Source organism: Geospiza fortis, unplaced genomic scaffold (assembly GCF_000277835.1).
Source record: "Geospiza fortis unplaced genomic scaffold, GeoFor_1.0 scaffold97, whole genome shotgun sequence".
In the NCBI taxonomy this organism is placed as follows: domain Eukaryota; kingdom Metazoa; phylum Chordata; class Aves; order Passeriformes; family Thraupidae; genus Geospiza; species Geospiza fortis.
In genome coordinates this window covers 1,226,525-1,244,387 of record NW_005054343.1, presented here as the reverse complement: position 1 = coordinate 1,244,387, position 17,863 = coordinate 1,226,525, and the positions used below count along the sequence as shown (strand labels likewise).

At 39.6% G+C, this 17,863-nt stretch overlaps 1 protein-coding gene across 1 annotated transcript in view; it reads right to left on the bottom strand.

The window, feature by feature from the left end:
- LPCAT2 (lysophosphatidylcholine acyltransferase 2) overlaps positions 1-17,863 on the bottom strand; it is a 30,779-nt gene that overhangs the window by 11,661 nt on the left and 1,255 nt on the right. The window contains exons 2-10 of the mRNA XM_031058386.1: positions 12,723-12,862; positions 11,493-11,710; positions 10,133-10,245; positions 8,045-8,105; positions 6,974-7,032; positions 5,753-5,787; positions 3,746-3,800; positions 576-658; positions 1-45 (exon numbers count right to left, since the gene is read on the bottom strand). The exon at positions 1-45 is cut by the window's left edge and continues 75 nt beyond it. Of these exons, the coding sequence (XP_030914246.1) occupies positions 1-45; positions 576-658; positions 3,746-3,800; positions 5,753-5,787; positions 6,974-7,032; positions 8,045-8,105; positions 10,133-10,245; positions 11,493-11,710; positions 12,723-12,862 (809 nt within the window). The remainder of the gene's footprint in view (positions 46-575; positions 659-3,745; positions 3,801-5,752; positions 5,788-6,973; positions 7,033-8,044; positions 8,106-10,132; positions 10,246-11,492; positions 11,711-12,722; positions 12,863-17,863) is intronic.

The following is a 17,863-nucleotide window of genomic DNA, read 5'->3' as shown; positions in this document are numbered from 1 at the left end:
CTGCAATCTTCAAAAGTGTGATCAGTGACTGGCAAATTCAAAGCACTGAAGTAAAATTGAGGAAAAGCAAAATAAATTTCTTATATATGAAAGAAACTTATTGTAGGCAGTTTCCCTTCTCTGATATGCAAAACAAATGTTAATTCATTCTTGCACTGCTGCAAGTAGGACAAAGCAATATACACCATTTCATGCAACTGTGAAACCACACCGTGAAACTACGTTATGGCAGCACCATGAGCTTTTAAGATTTACAGTCTTGTAAATGCAGCCCAGTAATGCTGGAGAACAAACCACCACTCACTTCTCTTTGCCAAGCAAGGAGAGATCATTTTATTCCAGTTTTCTATGAATTGAACATACTATGTTCCAATATGTATCTTTTTTATGTTCCATGTAAAAACAATCAGGGTAATCTATATAGGATTTTGACACCTCTTAGTGAAAATCTAGAGCAATTCTTATGTATAGTACCTGGGACTTGACTAAATTATACTTTATAGTTGGGCTATATGTGGAATTGCTGTATATGAAAGAACAGTAATCAGAGGTTTTACTGATGATCAATTACTTACTTTGCCATGGTTTGTCGGACTCTGTTGGCAAAAAGAATTGGATCACTCTTTTCTTCCTCAGTAGGAACATAAACAGGCAGAAACTGAAAGGGATGAGTTATCCAATCAATTCAATAGTTACCACTTCATTAGGAACATGAGCAATTTCTTATTTTTGTTTTAAGTGCGGGGAGAACAGGAGAAAAACATCAGCCATGCAATGAAAGGACTGGGCACTAGAGGTCTCAGCCACCTCAGAAACTGCTCAGGCTCTTCTGCCCCTCCCACACAAATGAGATTTACTGCAAAACTCTCAAGGATTGGTAGAAGCTTCTTTAAGATGTACAATCAAGCCTCCAAAGAAGGAAAGTATAATAAATACATACTTAGAAGATTAAATGCTGTACTGGTAAGAATGTCAGCTTGAAATACTGAACATTTCAGAGATCCTTTTTAAGTGATATATATTAGACTAGTGTGTGTGAGAGTTTTAATGTTTTTAAATACACACTGCAGTCCCAACTCATACCTTTTATCTGTCAGCATGTGACTGATAAGTTTTCTGTACCCTGACAAACACATTAAGGAATCATAGTTCTGACTTGTAAGTAGCACACTAACTGATACAATTTTGGAACTCCAAGCAGAAGGTAGAAAATCCCAACAATCCCCTCTCCAACCACACCTAGGAAATACCCCAGTTATCTAAATGGAAACTTGTTTACTATTGAGGATTCAGGATTATTATGTAAGAACTTGGAAGTACCTTTTCACCAAAATAGCCTCTGGATGAACTATTATCTATTGTGGCACAAACCAGCACCTGTTTGCAAAGTGGTGTGTGTGGAGGAGTGCTTTGCTCTTCCTACTTCAGCCTACAGTGCTTGCTCACAGCTCTGTTTACTGTGCCTTTTCCCAGCTATGGTTATCATTTATCGGAGTTCTGCTGCTCTGCACCCTGCCCTTAATTCCTAGAATACAAAGATTCCAAAATAAAGTGTTGCTCATGGTTCATTGGAAGAAAGTTGTTAATTATGTGCCAGTGTGTTGCTTTAGTTATACTGCAGGTGCTGGTGATGCATTATTATAGTGCTAACTGTCCTATATAAACACAGTTTATCCTGAACAGACATTTAAAGTTTGTTTTTGAGGAATGCTTTCTCTTTATGATTAAAACCAGTGAGTTTATGGAATTGGTTATCTGTCAAATAACCATAAAAATTTTATTTTTATAATTAAAAGTTGCCTCCCCTGTAAGGAAAGGAGAGGTCCAGCTGTTGACAGGAATATTTGAGATTTCACTCCTTTTGTAAGCAGTTGCCAGCTTTGTTCAAGGTCTGGAATAGGTCCCTAGTTATTACAACTCCCCTTCAGAAGTCACATAACTCTTAAACTGAGAAACCACAGGCACACAGCACACAGGAATCTCTGACATCCCTGGGTGAGATGAAGTCATAACTCTGGGTTTATCTACGCAAACACGGCCATGGCTTTGACAGTGGTCATGACTTCACTTGAGGCTGAGGTAAATTCCTAGCAGCTTAAACACCACCTTCATCCCCTTCCAAAAACCCCCTACAATTATTCATAAAACCTGTTTGCCAGTTGAGAATCAAGAATTTGGTTTCTTGACCTCCTGCAGTGGCTGCATGATCTCACAGCTCAGCTCATCTGCTGGAGAGTGGCAAGTACATCTTCCCAGCCAAATTCAGTCCTTTAAGAAAATTCTTCACAACTCTTTTCAGCAACAAAAATATTTCTCTGATCTGCTTATGACTTAAGTCTCTCTTCTTACAAAATTTGCCAATTGCTGCATTTTTTGCACCCTTAAAACTCCCTGCCAGGCTCAGTTTCATGTGCAATATCCCAGTGTGTTAGAGCAGGACTGGACATGGACACACGGCCCTGGAGCCCATCACTGCTCCTGCACAGCAGGTACAGGCACTCCAAGACTGGTGGGAGTGGGGAGGCTACTTGCACACAGGATGGAACAGCAACAGAAATGTCCATTTCTAAAAAGAGTAGCTGGAGTCCCTCCTTCCACAGGAAAATGTGTCCCTTCTCTTTTTAGAAACTGAAAGGCTTTTGCACTGACACCAAGAAATTAGTTTCATTTTGGGGACACATGCTGCTGTGAAAGCTGCAAATTTTTTCATGTTTCAGTTTCATCTCTTGGAACATGAGATTTATTTTTTTAAAAACAAGTTTGAGTTCTGTTCTGAAGTAGGGAAATTATGCTCTTCCTTCTATTGGAAGGGCTGCATTAATTGTTCCTTGTTCCCATGTATGTAAATCACATAGCTATGCCCTACTGAATAAAATTATTAGGAGAATTATCTCTTGATTACACCCGCTACAAATATGTGTCTAATTCCAGCACTATACAGTAACAAGATGCTCCCTTAAAATGAATTTCACTGTTGCACAACACAGATTAGATTGCCAATTGTTAGCATTAATAACACTGCTTGTATTCATAAAGCTTTGGACTCTGCTAAATTCTGTGTTTTGCAAATAAACAGCAAAATGTGTCATTTTCTCCCCTTCCTCAGGTTCCTAAACCAGCTTAGTCCACACTGACAATTCTTTGTGGTCTGGTAAGGAATGCATTTTGAAAGTTGCCTCCTTGGCAGGGAGCAGTTAGAGTGTGGGTGCTCACATGAAGAAGTGTGGATGTTGTTTCAGTTGTCATTCATCTGTCCCTGTGCTGTGCAGTGGATTTAATGATCAAGGGAACTGCTTCCTTATATGAGGATCACTACAAGTACTTGAATGAGCTCTCAGCTGTAGAAATCTATGGGAGTCCAGTCTGGGGAGATGGTGAGGAAGAGAAGGTTACTTTAAAGGGATCAGAGAAATGGGGAGGTGGGAAAAAGAAGCTGTTACCTTTGAAAGAATATATGTTAATTCTTAGTTCTAATATCTGTAGAATTCATGTGGTGATACTTAACAGTGATTTTATAATGCTCTAAAAAAAAAAAAGTAATTTCTGGTAGCAGTCTTAGAAACTCATCAGAATGATACATACATATGGACAACAAATCTACTACTTACTGTGATGTTTGCTCTTGTTTCTGAGACATTTGTTTATTGTTCACTAAAAATAACTAATAATGTGAAGAATGCATTTATATTAAAGCAGAAATTCCCTGGTTGCTAAATCTTAATACAAAAATATTTCCAATTCTTACCTCAACTTCTATTCTTGTGAAGATCTGACACATTGTCATTATGCACAGCTCTTTACTGCAGGCAAAGAGGAAAAAAAAGAAATTTTACTTATTTAAAACAAAAGAATTTGCATGTCAGTAGATTAAACATTTTAAAGCACAAAAACCCAAAGCAAATATTAGGCAAGGTTTTTAAGTACCTTGCAGTGAAGTTTCCCAGAAGTAACTTTTCACATTTTTTCTAACAGGGCTTCTGTATATAGCTGCTGCTTGCTCACAGGGCAGGCAACTTATTGTCTGCTCTCATGCATGTTAACAATTCTGCACAGTTCTTTGGCCAGTAAAACATCTCCCTCTCTTTAAAGAGGTCCATGGACACTGGATTTTAAACTTTAAGAGCTTTGATTCTGAGAAGTTGTTTTATCTTTTATTCTCTCAGATGCAAAATAGGACCAGTAACTTCATTATGCAGAACTGGATTTGTTAGTATTTGCTAGTCACTTTTGAAATTACAGTAACATTTACACAGAAGTGTTAATGAAGTGCCAGTACGGTCAGGACCATCAGTGCTTTTTTAAAAAGTCACAAATTTTAGGATCAACAGATAAACTTGAGGGAGGAAGAAACTGCTAAAGAGAATAAGCATAGTCACTTCTGACTTGCTCTTTTCACTGTGATTTTTAAGCAGAAATGCACACTTGATCTTTACAGCAGGTATATTTTAATAGAAAACTTTCAAGCAGTCTTTCTCTGTTCTTGTTTTGGACAAAATAGAAAAGGGAAAAGGCAAGAGAACCTATGGGATCCTGTCTATCTTCTGCACAAGTCCACTCCTAATGCTTGATTTTCTAACACATAACATCAGGTATTCCTCCAAGGCACAAAAGTAAGAGATAAGCAGTAAGTGAAAGCAGGAGCTATGTCAGGAGGTTTCTGAGGAGACCAGTACTGTCCCATCTTGGCTACAACATCCAGGAAGTTTTACAACTTTTGCATGTTGTGATCTACAAGTTTGTGCAGGGAATATTCTTCTCCTGGTTCCAGTTAGTTTTGTTAAGAATCTATGGATTCTTCTTCATCCATCCCTTCTCTCCTCATGATTTTGCTAAGCAGTTCCTTTCACAAATTTTGATCTGAGCCTTCACCATCCAGCCACCAGGCTCAGAGCATTTCTCTACTCTGAGTGAAGGGGCAGCCTCCTCCCTCCTATGGGAATACCTCTGATTTAATTCTTTCTTTCCCTGCTCCTACTCCATCTAGCATAACTGAAGACACAGCTTTAGTTTAATCTTTCAGCAAAAACCCCCCATGGAGGAAATCTGTATTATGTACTGAATTTGCAATGTTCATTAGTCTCAGTAAGCTGATAAATATATCAGCAATAGCAGAAACAGGAAAAAATCTTGGGAAACTGAAATGGACGTTCTCATGTCTGTTGTCTAAGTGTGCAGATGTTAGGATTATATGTATAAAAAGTGTGTGTGTGTATATATATATATATGTATATATATATTTATAAAGATAGCTTAAAAGGTGCTTATGATCTGCTCCACTAGTCCAGATGTGTTTCACAATTAGCTGCCTTACAAATGTTAGTTAGTAAATCACGACTACTGTACCTAGATAGACTACATATTCCATATGAAAATGTGGTATATGGATTCTGAAAATGCACATTTTAATGAATGTTTGTAAAGTGAAAAGTATTTTTCAGACATATTTTCAGTGCAGTTGTGAAGGTTCTTTAATACTTTTCTTTCCTTTGTTTTAATTTAATGTGCGAAACAGGAGAAAATTAAAATAAAAAAGAGTGGTGGAACTGGAAATAATACTTTCCTTTGCTAACCCTTTCTCTAGCCATTCAGATATGAAATCTACTGCATGGCAGCATTATTCCTGATATTTCCCCCTCATAAAAACAGATCTAGAAGAACATGTGTCTTGGCTTAGTGGAATCTGTTTGGCAGACTGTTTAGCAACAGGGGAAAAATTTCTGTATGTAATCTTCAGCAGGATTAAGAAACTTACAATGAATAGCCCTGCCATGTCCAGGTCACAGTATCCTAAGGAAAAAATAAAACACAGAAATGAATGACAAAACCAGATGAAAGTTAGTGAGCAAGTAAGTTACAATTTAAAACAGGCACAAGTTTAGTAAAAGTGGATGACGTTTTTATAGGCCTATAGTGAAAATAAATAAAGGTGTTAAGGCAAATAGGATTCCCTGCCTTAAAAATTTAGAAATAAGCATAGCAGACTTCTATAAACAACTGGGAATAACATTTATAGTTAGTTAGATATTGTAAATCATTCACTTTGATCTAAACAACAGACGCAGGGAAAAGAAAAATGGGTAAGATTTTGTCAGTGGGCCTTACCAGTCCCTTTAGAGAGGCATTCTCATAAACATGTCTCATTTAGTTAACAACATTTCTGCATAATTTATCATACTTTTTCTTTGATATTTTGTTTTTATTTTTTCCCTTCTCTCTCTGTTTATTACTTCTTATACATTATTTTTACAGTGTGTACTGGCAGATCCTTAAATCTTATCAGTGAAATGCAATACCAATCCCCTTGAGTGATTCACTTTTGACATTTGTTTGTAAAAGGATTACACAAAGGAGTCTTTGCAACTAACAACAACAACCATATTTTTAATCCTAACAAAACATTAGGAAGTGAAAATTTGGTCTTTCCTGGATTTGTTGTATGACCAGGTAATTTTAAAAAAGTTGAAAAGGTCCCAGCCTTACAGGCAGAGTACAGTGGAGCTGGCACAAGGAATGGTGCCTGAAAAGAACATCTGCAAAGCTGCTCTCCTGAGGAGGGGTGTTGGATGTACTGCATGGCTCAGCTTTGCTTCTGTTCAGAAACTTTACAAGTCCTTTTGCAATAAGGCTATCTTGAGGTTAACCAGAAAATGATGACTAATAGGGAAGTTGTGTCCATTTTAGACTTCAAAGTACAGGCTCTGTAGCACTGCAGGAAGTTTCCAACTTCCGCCACAACACTTTCTTGTCTCCCCCTTTAGCTAAGAAGCCCAGCAGTAATTTTTCACAGTCAGAATAGCAACTACACCATGGTGACACTTGGGAAAGCCTGGCTGCTTAGCTTAGCTTTAGCAATGCTAAAGCTCAGGACAATATACTCTTCAGTGACAATGCAAAGTATTTATTGTAGGTACCACTTAAGTCAGGCTTTTGCCCTCTGTATTATTAGTTAGTAACAGAGGAGTGTTCTGCTCACCAGCTTGTTGGGGTATCGGAGTAACACAGGCTGGACAGGGACTCGTGGAATAAAGGCACCTGCAGCAAAAAATCAGAACTACTTGTTACAACTAAGCTTAATACAGCAATTGGGAACTTTAAGTGATTTATTTCAGACAACAGTACCTGGAAGGAGACATTTTTAAAACACAAGGAAAATGAAATGTGTTCTACTTCAGTTTTTAGTTTGTTGTTTGATTTGGGTTTTATGTGTATTGTAGCTTGGGTTTTTGGGTTTTTATTTGTTTTTAAATCAGCAGCACAACCAGCAAGATGTCGGGACAGAACAGGGTTTGGCTCCATCTCAAGGAGAAAGCTGCCTGAGATCCCTGGCTGTTCAAACTCATTTTCTGTGCATTATTTCCCCACTGATAGGCATTAATTTCAAAGGATGAGACGCTCACAAGGCTTCTGAGCATTTCCTGAATCACTCTGTGGTCTGATCATCACAAGTGATTTGGATCTGGCCACGGAGTAATGGTTTTTAACACTTCTACCCAAGACACTGTAAAACAGTTAAAGTCATGTTGCTCTCCTTTCTTAACTGAAGGGCAGCACAACAATCTAATGATCAGTGGTGCAATGAAAAATGTTTCTCTGTTAAAAATGGTTTGTTGTCTTGCTAAGTGCTATGCAAAGACATTTTGTAACCTGGCTGCTAAGTCTTGCATGGCAAAATTTACAGGAATGTAAGACAGTCCACCTGTTAGATGAGATAAAAGAACAACATCTAAGTTCATACATTCAACTCATAACAATCACAGTTAAGTTTCTCAGTAAATATATTAGATGAAAACTGTACCCAGAAAAATCCCCCAACTAACTACTCATATATGTCACAGACATTTTGAATCCTACACAATAGCACAAACCAGAAAAGTAAGCTGACTAGTATAAAAGAGTGGGTTTAGTACCTCTGAAACTTTAATAATGTCACGGATTACAACAGTGCTGTTGTGGATGATATATCTTCACAAGTTCAGTCCTTACTACAACTATCAAATTAGTATCACATGTTTTTTTCCAACAGCAACGGGATGAAATCTCTCACCTTGTTTAAATGTGATCAGGCAGGATCGGTTTGTGCAGGTGCCTTCTGGGAAAATCAGCATCTTGGATTTAAAGAGAAAGAAAAATATACACACACACATATATTTTATAAAAGGATTATACCTTAGTATCTGTCAGGCACAGGCTGACCTTATGCAAGCTCTGTTGTACTGTATTACAAGAATATCACTACTGTTTCCAAAGGAAACACTCATATTAATGAAGGATGCTCACAGTATTATTAATCTGGTCCATCTTGACTTGGAAACCAATGCTCTCCAAGAAAGGAGTTCTGGGGAAAGGCCTTTATCAGTTCAAAAATATGGTACAAAAGGCTTTAAGTGTTTCACTTGTCATTTTACTGTTGGTAACAATAAGTTGTTCCTCTGACAGCAGTCCCTTATTGAGTTGCTGGGTGTATAAATAGAGGAGTTTGGGCTGAAAGGAAGTACATGAGGTACTTGGGCACTCACAGTGAAGATGCTATCAGTGAGATGCCAGCTGTGATGAGAACACAGCTTGAGCAGCAGAGCAAAAGGCAGAGAAGGCATGTGCTGTGAGGCAGAGCTCTGATAGCACACACCACAGCAGCTCTGAACCCCAGTGACTCAGACACACCAGCACCCAGAAGGTTTCTGGATCAGTGTCTGAGACAGTACATGAAGTGCACTGGGAACTGCAGTGACACACTGAATCTGGCCCCCTATGGAACACAAGCTTTGTATTTTCTTGTAAAACTACAGGATCATAACCAGCATTCTACAAACACCCCAGCACAAAATGGTCTGGATCAAGGTGTGCTCCCACTTCAGTCTGAATGAACGGACAAGGCCAGCTGTGAGAGAGGCCTCAGCATGTCACACCCAAGGGACACACACTGTTCAAGGGTATGACAGAGGCAACTGCACACAGCAAGTAACAGCCAGTCCTCCATGACACATCCTGTAATCAGAAAGTGTGGCCAGGGCACAGGACTAGGAATCACCCAGTGAAACCCTCAGTTGTACTGCCAACTCAGTCTTGGAGATTCCCAGATTACTTGACTCATAATCTATTTATGCCACAATACATATCTAGGTTTCATCCCAAGTGCAGCACTGGTGCAAGAGCCCATTTCCCTTTCCTCCCCATGCTGCTTCCAGCACAGATCAGGTCTACCAGGGGATTCACCTGAAACAGTTTACCAAATCACAAGCACCAGGGTAATCTGTAAGCCAAATATTAAAAAAAAATGGCATGTGCATGTTTAACTGATAAATTTCAAAAAATAATGGAGGCTCTAAAATTATTTAGAGCAATTATATTAGAAAAATACATTTATGAGTCAAAGTACCTGAAATGTTAAAAAAGCTTTTAGAAAGGTACTTATGAAGTAAAAATGTATGAAATGCATAAATAATGCCATTACAAAAAAAAAGTAGGTCTTCCTACATTTTTCTATAATGCCTTCCAAAAAAAAAAAAGTGTTGGTCTTCCCTACTTAAATGGTCTCTGTTTCTAGAAACTGTTCAGAAACTAGAGCAGTAAACAGCAGGTCTAGCTGTCACAGATACCTCCTACTGAAGTCTATTACCTTCACTTGCCTCTTAATTTTACTCAAAAGTTACTCAGTGGAATAAAAGTGAAGGAAATTCTTCCACCTCATCTGTACTCTATGTGAGAAACTGAAGTTTTGTACTAATCTTGGACAGTCTGGGTTACCCATCTCATCAACTGCTCATCCTCTACCTGGTGTGAGCACAGCTCTGCGGTCTAACTTCACAATACTGATCCACACATACCAATGCAATTCATCTGCTACACTGAAGGCAGCATGTTAAGACTTGAAAAGGGAAAAGAGAAAGGCAAGAGCATCTGCATTTGCAACAGCAATTGGTACTGGTTGGATTTAACTGATCCATTTGTCACAACAAAACTCCTTCTGGACACCAGATTTTTCCCTTCTTTACCCAGTCATATACCTGAGAGCTGACTCCGTTCCTGTACACTTTAAGAATCCTATCCAGCTGGTCCCTTGTGCCATTGTGATGCACAATGAACAGGGATTAGGAACACACGACAGAAGAGAAGTTAGTGGTGTGTTTATTACCTGTGGCCACTGGCCTCTCGACAGTGCCCGCCTGGTTATCTCAGCAACCGTGTTCTTCCGTGAATCATGGTCCTGACGAGAAACTACTACAGGCTGAAGGGATCTCAAAATGGCTGGGAAACAGATTAAAAAAAAATGCCTTATACTAGTGCTTAGAAAACACATGGGTTCAAGGCTTCCTTACAGCAAAAACATGTTATTTATATACTAGGAGACAGACTCCACACAAACGGCTTCCAGACTAAATTGATAAGACCATTGTTATTCTCTTTCTGCAAAATGAGAAATAAGACACAGAAGACATACCCAGCCTGCCAGCTGAGGAGCTTTACAGTAGATATAAACATGCAAAATTTACCCAAACACATTCTAATAATATTGCTGTTATTTTTCACTAAGCATTTCCACACAATTCCAAAGAGTGACCTGATTGGGTCTGCTCATGGGCCACGCTCAGTCCTAACTTAGGCAGACTGCACCCAAAATGTAGTTTTAGCCTTCCCTTTTCTGTTACAAAGCATGCACAGCTTTGATGTAAATTACAGAAAAAAAAACCCTCATTTAATCAGAAGTCTACATCAGAATGTGTGGACCTTTGTGATGAGAAACCTGGCAAAGAATTATCTTCTCTGTCCCAATCCTGTGCTTTTAAGCTAAAATCAATATATTCTCTGTCCATTTATTTTCTACAAAAACACTTTGCTATATTGCCTGCTGTGTTTAGTTCTGGGTTACTGTCTAGCCAGCAGAAAGTCTACAGCTGATTCTAGCAATAATGCAAATGGAGATTCTTTTTGTGCCAGAAGGAGGAGAAAATAATAGAAGCATGACTCATCTGATCTTTTCCATTCCCTGCATTTCCTTTTTGAGTAACTCCTCTTTTATTCCTTCCTGGTCTTGCTCCCATTAGAAAAATCCATAACATTGCCTGCAAGTTTAATCTTATCAATATGGTATTTTCCAGACTACTGTAGTTTGGGTCTGTTTTGAAATAACCTTCACTCAGATTTGTGGGCTACACCATTAAAAGACAGCAGTGGAACAGATTTTTTGAGCTACTACTGGGAGAATGAAAGAGAAAGTTTCCAGCCTGAGCAGCTGCAAAACACGCTTTCAGTATAAAAGAAGTTCAAAATGATATCATATTTCATACCTGAAAAGAAACAGCGTAATTTCTAGGCATTTTTACCAATTCAAAAAGATAATGTGTCAAAGGAATTCCGCTGGAAAATAATTTGTCAGTATCTTTGCAAGACAGAGCTTAAAAGTCTGCCCTTAAATCACTTTAGGAGATAAAATTTTTGGCCCAATGTCAAGTTGTTAACTTGTAACTTTCAGGGTTTTTTTCATAAATACTTACTGCCAAATACTGGAGTCGACAAATTCTCTGCTCTAGACACTATTGATGGCATTCCAGTCAGGGCACAAATAATGCCATCAAAAAAGCTTGAATGAGGAGCTGCAACAAAGATTGGCGCTTCTGGTAGACTTGCCACCTTGCCTTTCACTTTAACCCGGAATCCCATCATGAAGTACGCCGTGCGAGTCAGCCTGGAGAGGGTGGTCCGGACCATCCCCCTGGTAAACAGAAACACAAAAATCTCATCCAGCTTACAGTCAGTTTTTACTTTGTACTTCAAAAGAAAAGCCCCTAACAGATTTCCCATTTCTAACCAGCAATGGGGCCCCACACAGGGTAGCAATGCTACTCACCAGCAGAATGCAGGGCTAAAGGGAAGCGGGGAAGGGGACATCACCTTTTCCTGATGGAAGATAAGGCAGGGTACAGCCTCTTCCCAGGTACACTATTGCTCATGGCATATCTCATGGCATGGTACCATAACACTATTTTGAGTGGGGTAATTAGCAGATTTAGTGTCCTTTCTATAAGAATTGATGTAACTGATACTGTTTTTTTACTGTCAGTTTTAAATAAGATTAAATGACAATGTTTCCTTACTGGAACGTGTTCCCACGGGAGAGGACACATTCCTTTCATGGCACTCTCCCTAAACTTCTGGTCTTGCTAGAACTCACCTCCTGTGTCTCCTCCTCCTCCTGCAGCTGCAGTGCATCGTGGCTAGAAGGGAACTTCAGTACTTTGAGGTCAGAAGTGAGGGACTGAAACCCAGAACCCACAGAAGCAGCTGTGAAATACCACTTCAAGGGCAATGCAGCTGAGAGGAGCTGTCAAAGCTAATTTTGTCATAGAATCATAGCATAGCAGAAATGACAAAGGCTACACAGGAGCTCAGCCTATGACACCTTACAAAATACTTGCTCAATAAATTTATTTTCTCAAATGTTCCTGTAAGGATTATTACAGAAATAAGTCCTGGCTTACAGATAGTCTATAAATGTTTTTATAATTTTTTTTAGCCTCAAGACAACTGAAAATATACCTATTTAAAAAGGTCCACTATTCTTGTAAAATACACTTATTAAAAATCTGCTTCATATAAATGGGTAAAACTGAGGAATCCTCTTTAATCAAAAGGAGGAGTGAAAGGAAAAAAATGCTTTTGACTGTGGCTTTGTGTTATTAGAAAAAAAAAAGCTTAGTTTTCACAAATATTGGTCAGTTTTTCACCTTCTCCATCCTTCCAGTGGCAGAAATCCTCTTCCAGGCTCACAGAAAGTTGCAATTGATGCAGACAGCCAAGCTAGCAGTAAAATGAATGTGATGGAAATGAGACGGAGGGGAAGCAAAATAATCCCCTGAAGAACAGTCTGGAAAAAAAGAGGTGAAAAATCTTAAGAAATGGTATCAACAGAAATGACTCTGCTATCTGTATAGTTACTTTACAATTATTGTAAAGTACTACCATTATTGCTTTGTGATTTAAGGAAAGCTTTAATGATTCCAGTGCTCTTACGGGAAGTAATTAATGGTATTTCATTTTCACTTCTGAGCGAAGAACTGGAATATCTGAGTATTTACATTTTTGGCTTGGATGTAGCTAGACACAGAGGGTAAACTGAGTCTGCTGGCTCCAGTTTATATTTGGTCCTGGTCTGCAGGACACAACCAGCTCAGATGAGTTTGCCCAGCTGACACATATCTCCACTCCAGAGCTTTCTATCACTAGCTGCCTATCTAGAAGTCAAGTGGGATCCTTAAGATGACTAATTGTAGTCTTGCCCTTTCAAATGACAAATCCTGTGTTGAGTCACAATATTGCTGCAAGTGGTCTTCACTACTGCTCCAGGGAGCTGTGCACACACAACACAACTTCATTTCCCCCAGATGGGACTTAAACAAAACCAAGGTTTTAGAAGACCTGATTGCAAATAATCCTCAAACATCATCCCCAGCCCTCCCACAGGAATATTTAGCTGGCTTATTTTCATCCATAGCTCCAGGAAACAGGTGTGTTGGCACCATGTTGTACCACAGGCAGCTCTGGTACAGGGCAGGGCAGGAAGAAATTCTTAAGTGTTTTACCCCAGCACATTAGGTTAGAAACTGTATCCTGAAGGTTGGCTTTATGGTGCAACTGTGCAGATTGAGCAAGGCTGGGGCTGGGAGGCAGGTGAGCTGTGTGAGCAGCTCAGAGCCCAGCACTGCTGGGAAACCACTAAGGGGTTCAACTCCCTTTGGCACTAATCCAGCTCTGCTGCCACTCACTGATGAGGACCAGTTTATGTGCAAACCTATGCACAAAACAAAACACACCCCAAAAGAACTGTTATAGTAATTTTTAAAAATTTATTTTGGCTGTTTCTTCAAGTCCTCCAAAACTTATTTGAGAGTGTGTCACACACTGACAGCTCCACCAGTTCAAGTGTATGGGAGAAGTTCCTGAAGGAGAGTTAAGAGAGTTTAACTTATTCTTGTGAACTTACTACATTTTATGCTTTACTGGTTTTTAAGAAAATCTACAATGGAACAACAGTGTTCCTCTCTCAAAATCAACTTTTCTAGTCAGCTCTTTAACAATGGCCTCTTACTGTACAGAAAAAGCAAGGCTTTTTGTAAGACAGCTTTACAAAATAGTTTGCAGTCTCCTAGAGCTGTGATTATTAACATCACAGTGGATTTTAATTTACCTCCTTTCTTTAAAAAGGAACAAGTGTGTTATATTTGAAAATAAGCACCTTAGTGTATACTTCATCCAATTTTTTGATACAGCCAGTTGCTTCTAGTTTTCCTTCCACCAACACAGTCCTTTCCCTCCCACCAAATTCCTTCCATCTTCATGTAATGTCCTCTTACCCTCCCCTTGTCACTATTCAGGAGAGGCTCTGCCATCTGGCTCTAAACCCTCTGACACTGATGAGGATTAAGATGAATTTGGGGCCTTCAGGACTCACTTCTGTGTTACCACAGGCACAGTGGCAACAGTCCAAACATGACAGTGGATACACAGAGTAAATTAAGATGAGCACGATAAGCAGGTACACTGTGTTGATGTTTATGTTCTGCAAGCACTGCCATACAGTGTGTCTCCAAGAGAGATCGGAACATTTAGGTCTGATTACGTCTTTCTTTTATTTAACATTTCTGTGTAAGTAGCTATGGGATTTTAACCATAACTTTATGGGCAAAGGACTGCTCTGGATCACAGAAATGAGCATGACAGGTTTGACCCTAGAGATCTATTGCTCCCACTCACTCTGGTGCCAGTTGTGGCAAATCTGAAAAAGTCAGCTAGGAAGATAAACCAACAAAGACTCCTTGGTAGTCTCCCAAAATTAGATTTGTTTTTTTTTTTCTCTATATGCATCCTCTTTTACTATGATCAATAGTCCAGTTCAACATTTCAGCTGCATTCAGTTATCCAAAATGGGCAGCATAAGCATAAATCAGTGTGGTTTCACTTAATGTTTTTCTTAATGAAAAAAAGAATATATATCTACTGTCCTAAAATGAAAGATAGAGGATGTAACAGCAAAACCAAAACAATCCAATCTTCAAAACTTTAATAAATTCATTTATCTATTTTAGGCAGGTGCACAGGTGGTACTGATTTGCTGATGCAAGCTATTGGCTTTCTAGGTCACGGTGTAATGAGGCAGAGTTGGTTTCTGCTCCATCAGCTGCAGAGCAGGGTAAGAAAAGGACAGAAAAGAGGAAGGTCAAGGTAGACTAGAAAAGGGAAAGCATAGGAGAAAAACATACAGAGAAAAATACAAAGTGCAGTTACTACTCAGTAGGATCAGAGCCACTCCAGCTTCTGTGCAGTAATCACCAAGATAGAAGTAATCTGAGTCATCCAAAGAACCTTTTCCCACATACTGAATCACTCATGTACTTTCTGTTTACTGTGTCTGCAATAACTGCACATCCTGTCACTGCAGCAGTGCTTGCAGTCCAGGTCCTGCTCCCATAGCTGACTGATCTTTGATCAATACATGGGATTATACCTCCACTGATGGTAGGAACCTTAAAAGTGGAAAAGCAGGTCTATCAGAAAGCCACAGAATTCCATATAAAATTTTGTTCAACTGTAGCTGCTGTCAAGTTATCTCAGAAGCAGCAGCAGAGCAGGCTGGGGACCAGAGTGAAGCCCAGCTCCCACAGAAATCTGAAGCTGTGATCAGATGGACTGTCCCCCAGCAGTACACACAGGGCAAGACAGTGCTCCATGAGCATCCAGAGGATGTCACAGCTCTGCCAGGCAGCCCAGCTGCTTGCTTCCAAAAATACTGCTTTTAGCATGTCCACCACTGCAAAGTCCACTGAGCATCTCTTCTGAATAAACTGGAATCCAGTAATGACTTAACTAGAATTTCTGCTTTAGATTTGCAGTTCAGAAGTTAGGACAGCAAGGGAGCAATCAGGAGCATAAGAACTAAAACCCAGTAAAAATCTCAACAAGGAATTGCAGCCAACTTCAGTCAGAGGATGGAAACCAGAAGTATTTGACAAGTGGTTAAAAATCATTTGGCACATGAAGATGTTTAGCACAGCCCAACTGATCCTTGCTTTGCACATTCTAAAGAATGACAAATAAAGGGTGGCTTGTAAACTCTTAAAAAGACTGGCAAGAAATTGTAAAATCTTCTCACTCATTTTTCAGTCTGGCTGTTTCTATATTTGAAGCTGAATGAAATGCAAACAGCTACCCTGCCTCATTTCAAGCTTCTTTCATCAGGCACACAGCAGCCTTTACAGCAAGGTCACCAGCACATGGAAATCCTGCTGTGGACTCCCAAAGACAGAGGGTTTTGAAATTGTATGTTTGTATTGGTATATGTTAAAGGAATAGTACAGAATGGGGAGACATAACAAGACTATCCTTAACATGCAAGAATGGAGAAACACTGCACTTGATGTGAACAGGAAGGGAGACTTCCCTTTTCTGAAGTCTATAGTAACACTGTCTGGTAAGGCCTTGATTCCCAGCAGGTCTGACTGGCAGTGCTGAGCAAGAGAGGAGCAGAGGTTCACAGGACAAAGCAATCAGTAGGAAGTATCCCAGTCCTTATGACCAAAGGGGAAAAGAACAGAAGGGAGTAAACCACAACACAAAAAAGGTTTTCTCTTGTGTGTTTTTCTGCTTTACAATTCTGTGACGGTTTTGCTCCTCAGCTCACTAGCACCAGGCCCTAATCCAGATGGGTGCTTTTCCTTCCAGGTGCTTTATGGAGTAACTTAAAAATGCAAGCTTTTGAAAGTAGTCTGTGCACCCTCCAGAAAAGACAGGCAGCGCAGAAAGCTGTTCATTTCTGGAACCTCATTAAGAAACTGGTTTCTTCAGGGTTCATGCCTAAAGCTACTGATCCAGATGCACTTGAAATGTGTTCCAGGCTGCTAGTAAAACACAGGGGATAAAAGGACTTGAAATTGTTTTCCAGCTTTCTCACATTTCCTCTACCCAGCTATCTTCAGGGCAAACATTGTTTATAACTTGACAAAGATCTACATGAAACATAAAATATTTAGTTGTATGTCAGCTTCAGATATTATAAACATCAGCAGAAAAGGCTGTAATTTCACCTACACAGTGATGTCCTCAAGCACATATTCATGTTTGGTTCATCAGCTAGTTTTTAAAGAATTTTTAAAGCTTTTTTAGTTGTATGAGCATCCTGTAAGTCTAGCGTGTGCTTGTACACAAGTCATACTGGGACAGCACTCAGCTCAGAGCCCTGATTCAATTCACCCAGTGACACCAGACAGTGAGCCAGTGGAATACCGGGTACCATTTTTTCTTGTACACTCTGCAATATGGAGCCAAGAGATTCACTGCCCCCTCCCCATCCCAGGCTTAAAATCAGCCTAATGCCAGTTAAGCATCTGAAACAGCATGACTGAAAAAGTTCTCTTCTGTTTTAGCTTTTCATACCAGAGAGAAATTGACATCTCAACTCTAAAGCTGAGGTATCTGACATGACTGACTGATGGGTAATACTTATTATTGAAACAGGACCGCTGTTTTCTCTGGGCATGATGTGTTATCAGCAATGATTGCAAAAATATTTCCAAAAGCTTGTTTTGAATCTTGTGTTTAAAGTTTTAAGTTTGAAGTCAGTGTGTATGCAGTGTGAAGCCCCTGTGTACGCCTTGCACAAGCATGCAGCTTGAGGACTCTGAAAGGTTGAAGCACTGAATTTCAAAAACAGTGACTTTTTTATACCGATTACCCTTTGCATCTTTGACCGTTTACATAACTTCCCCGTGTATCTGCTCTCTAGGTTAGATCAGGAAGTAAACTGTGCAGCACAGGGAAGGAAATGGCACCAGCAGCCTGTTCCCGGCAAAGCCGGGAGCTGTGGATGTGACCC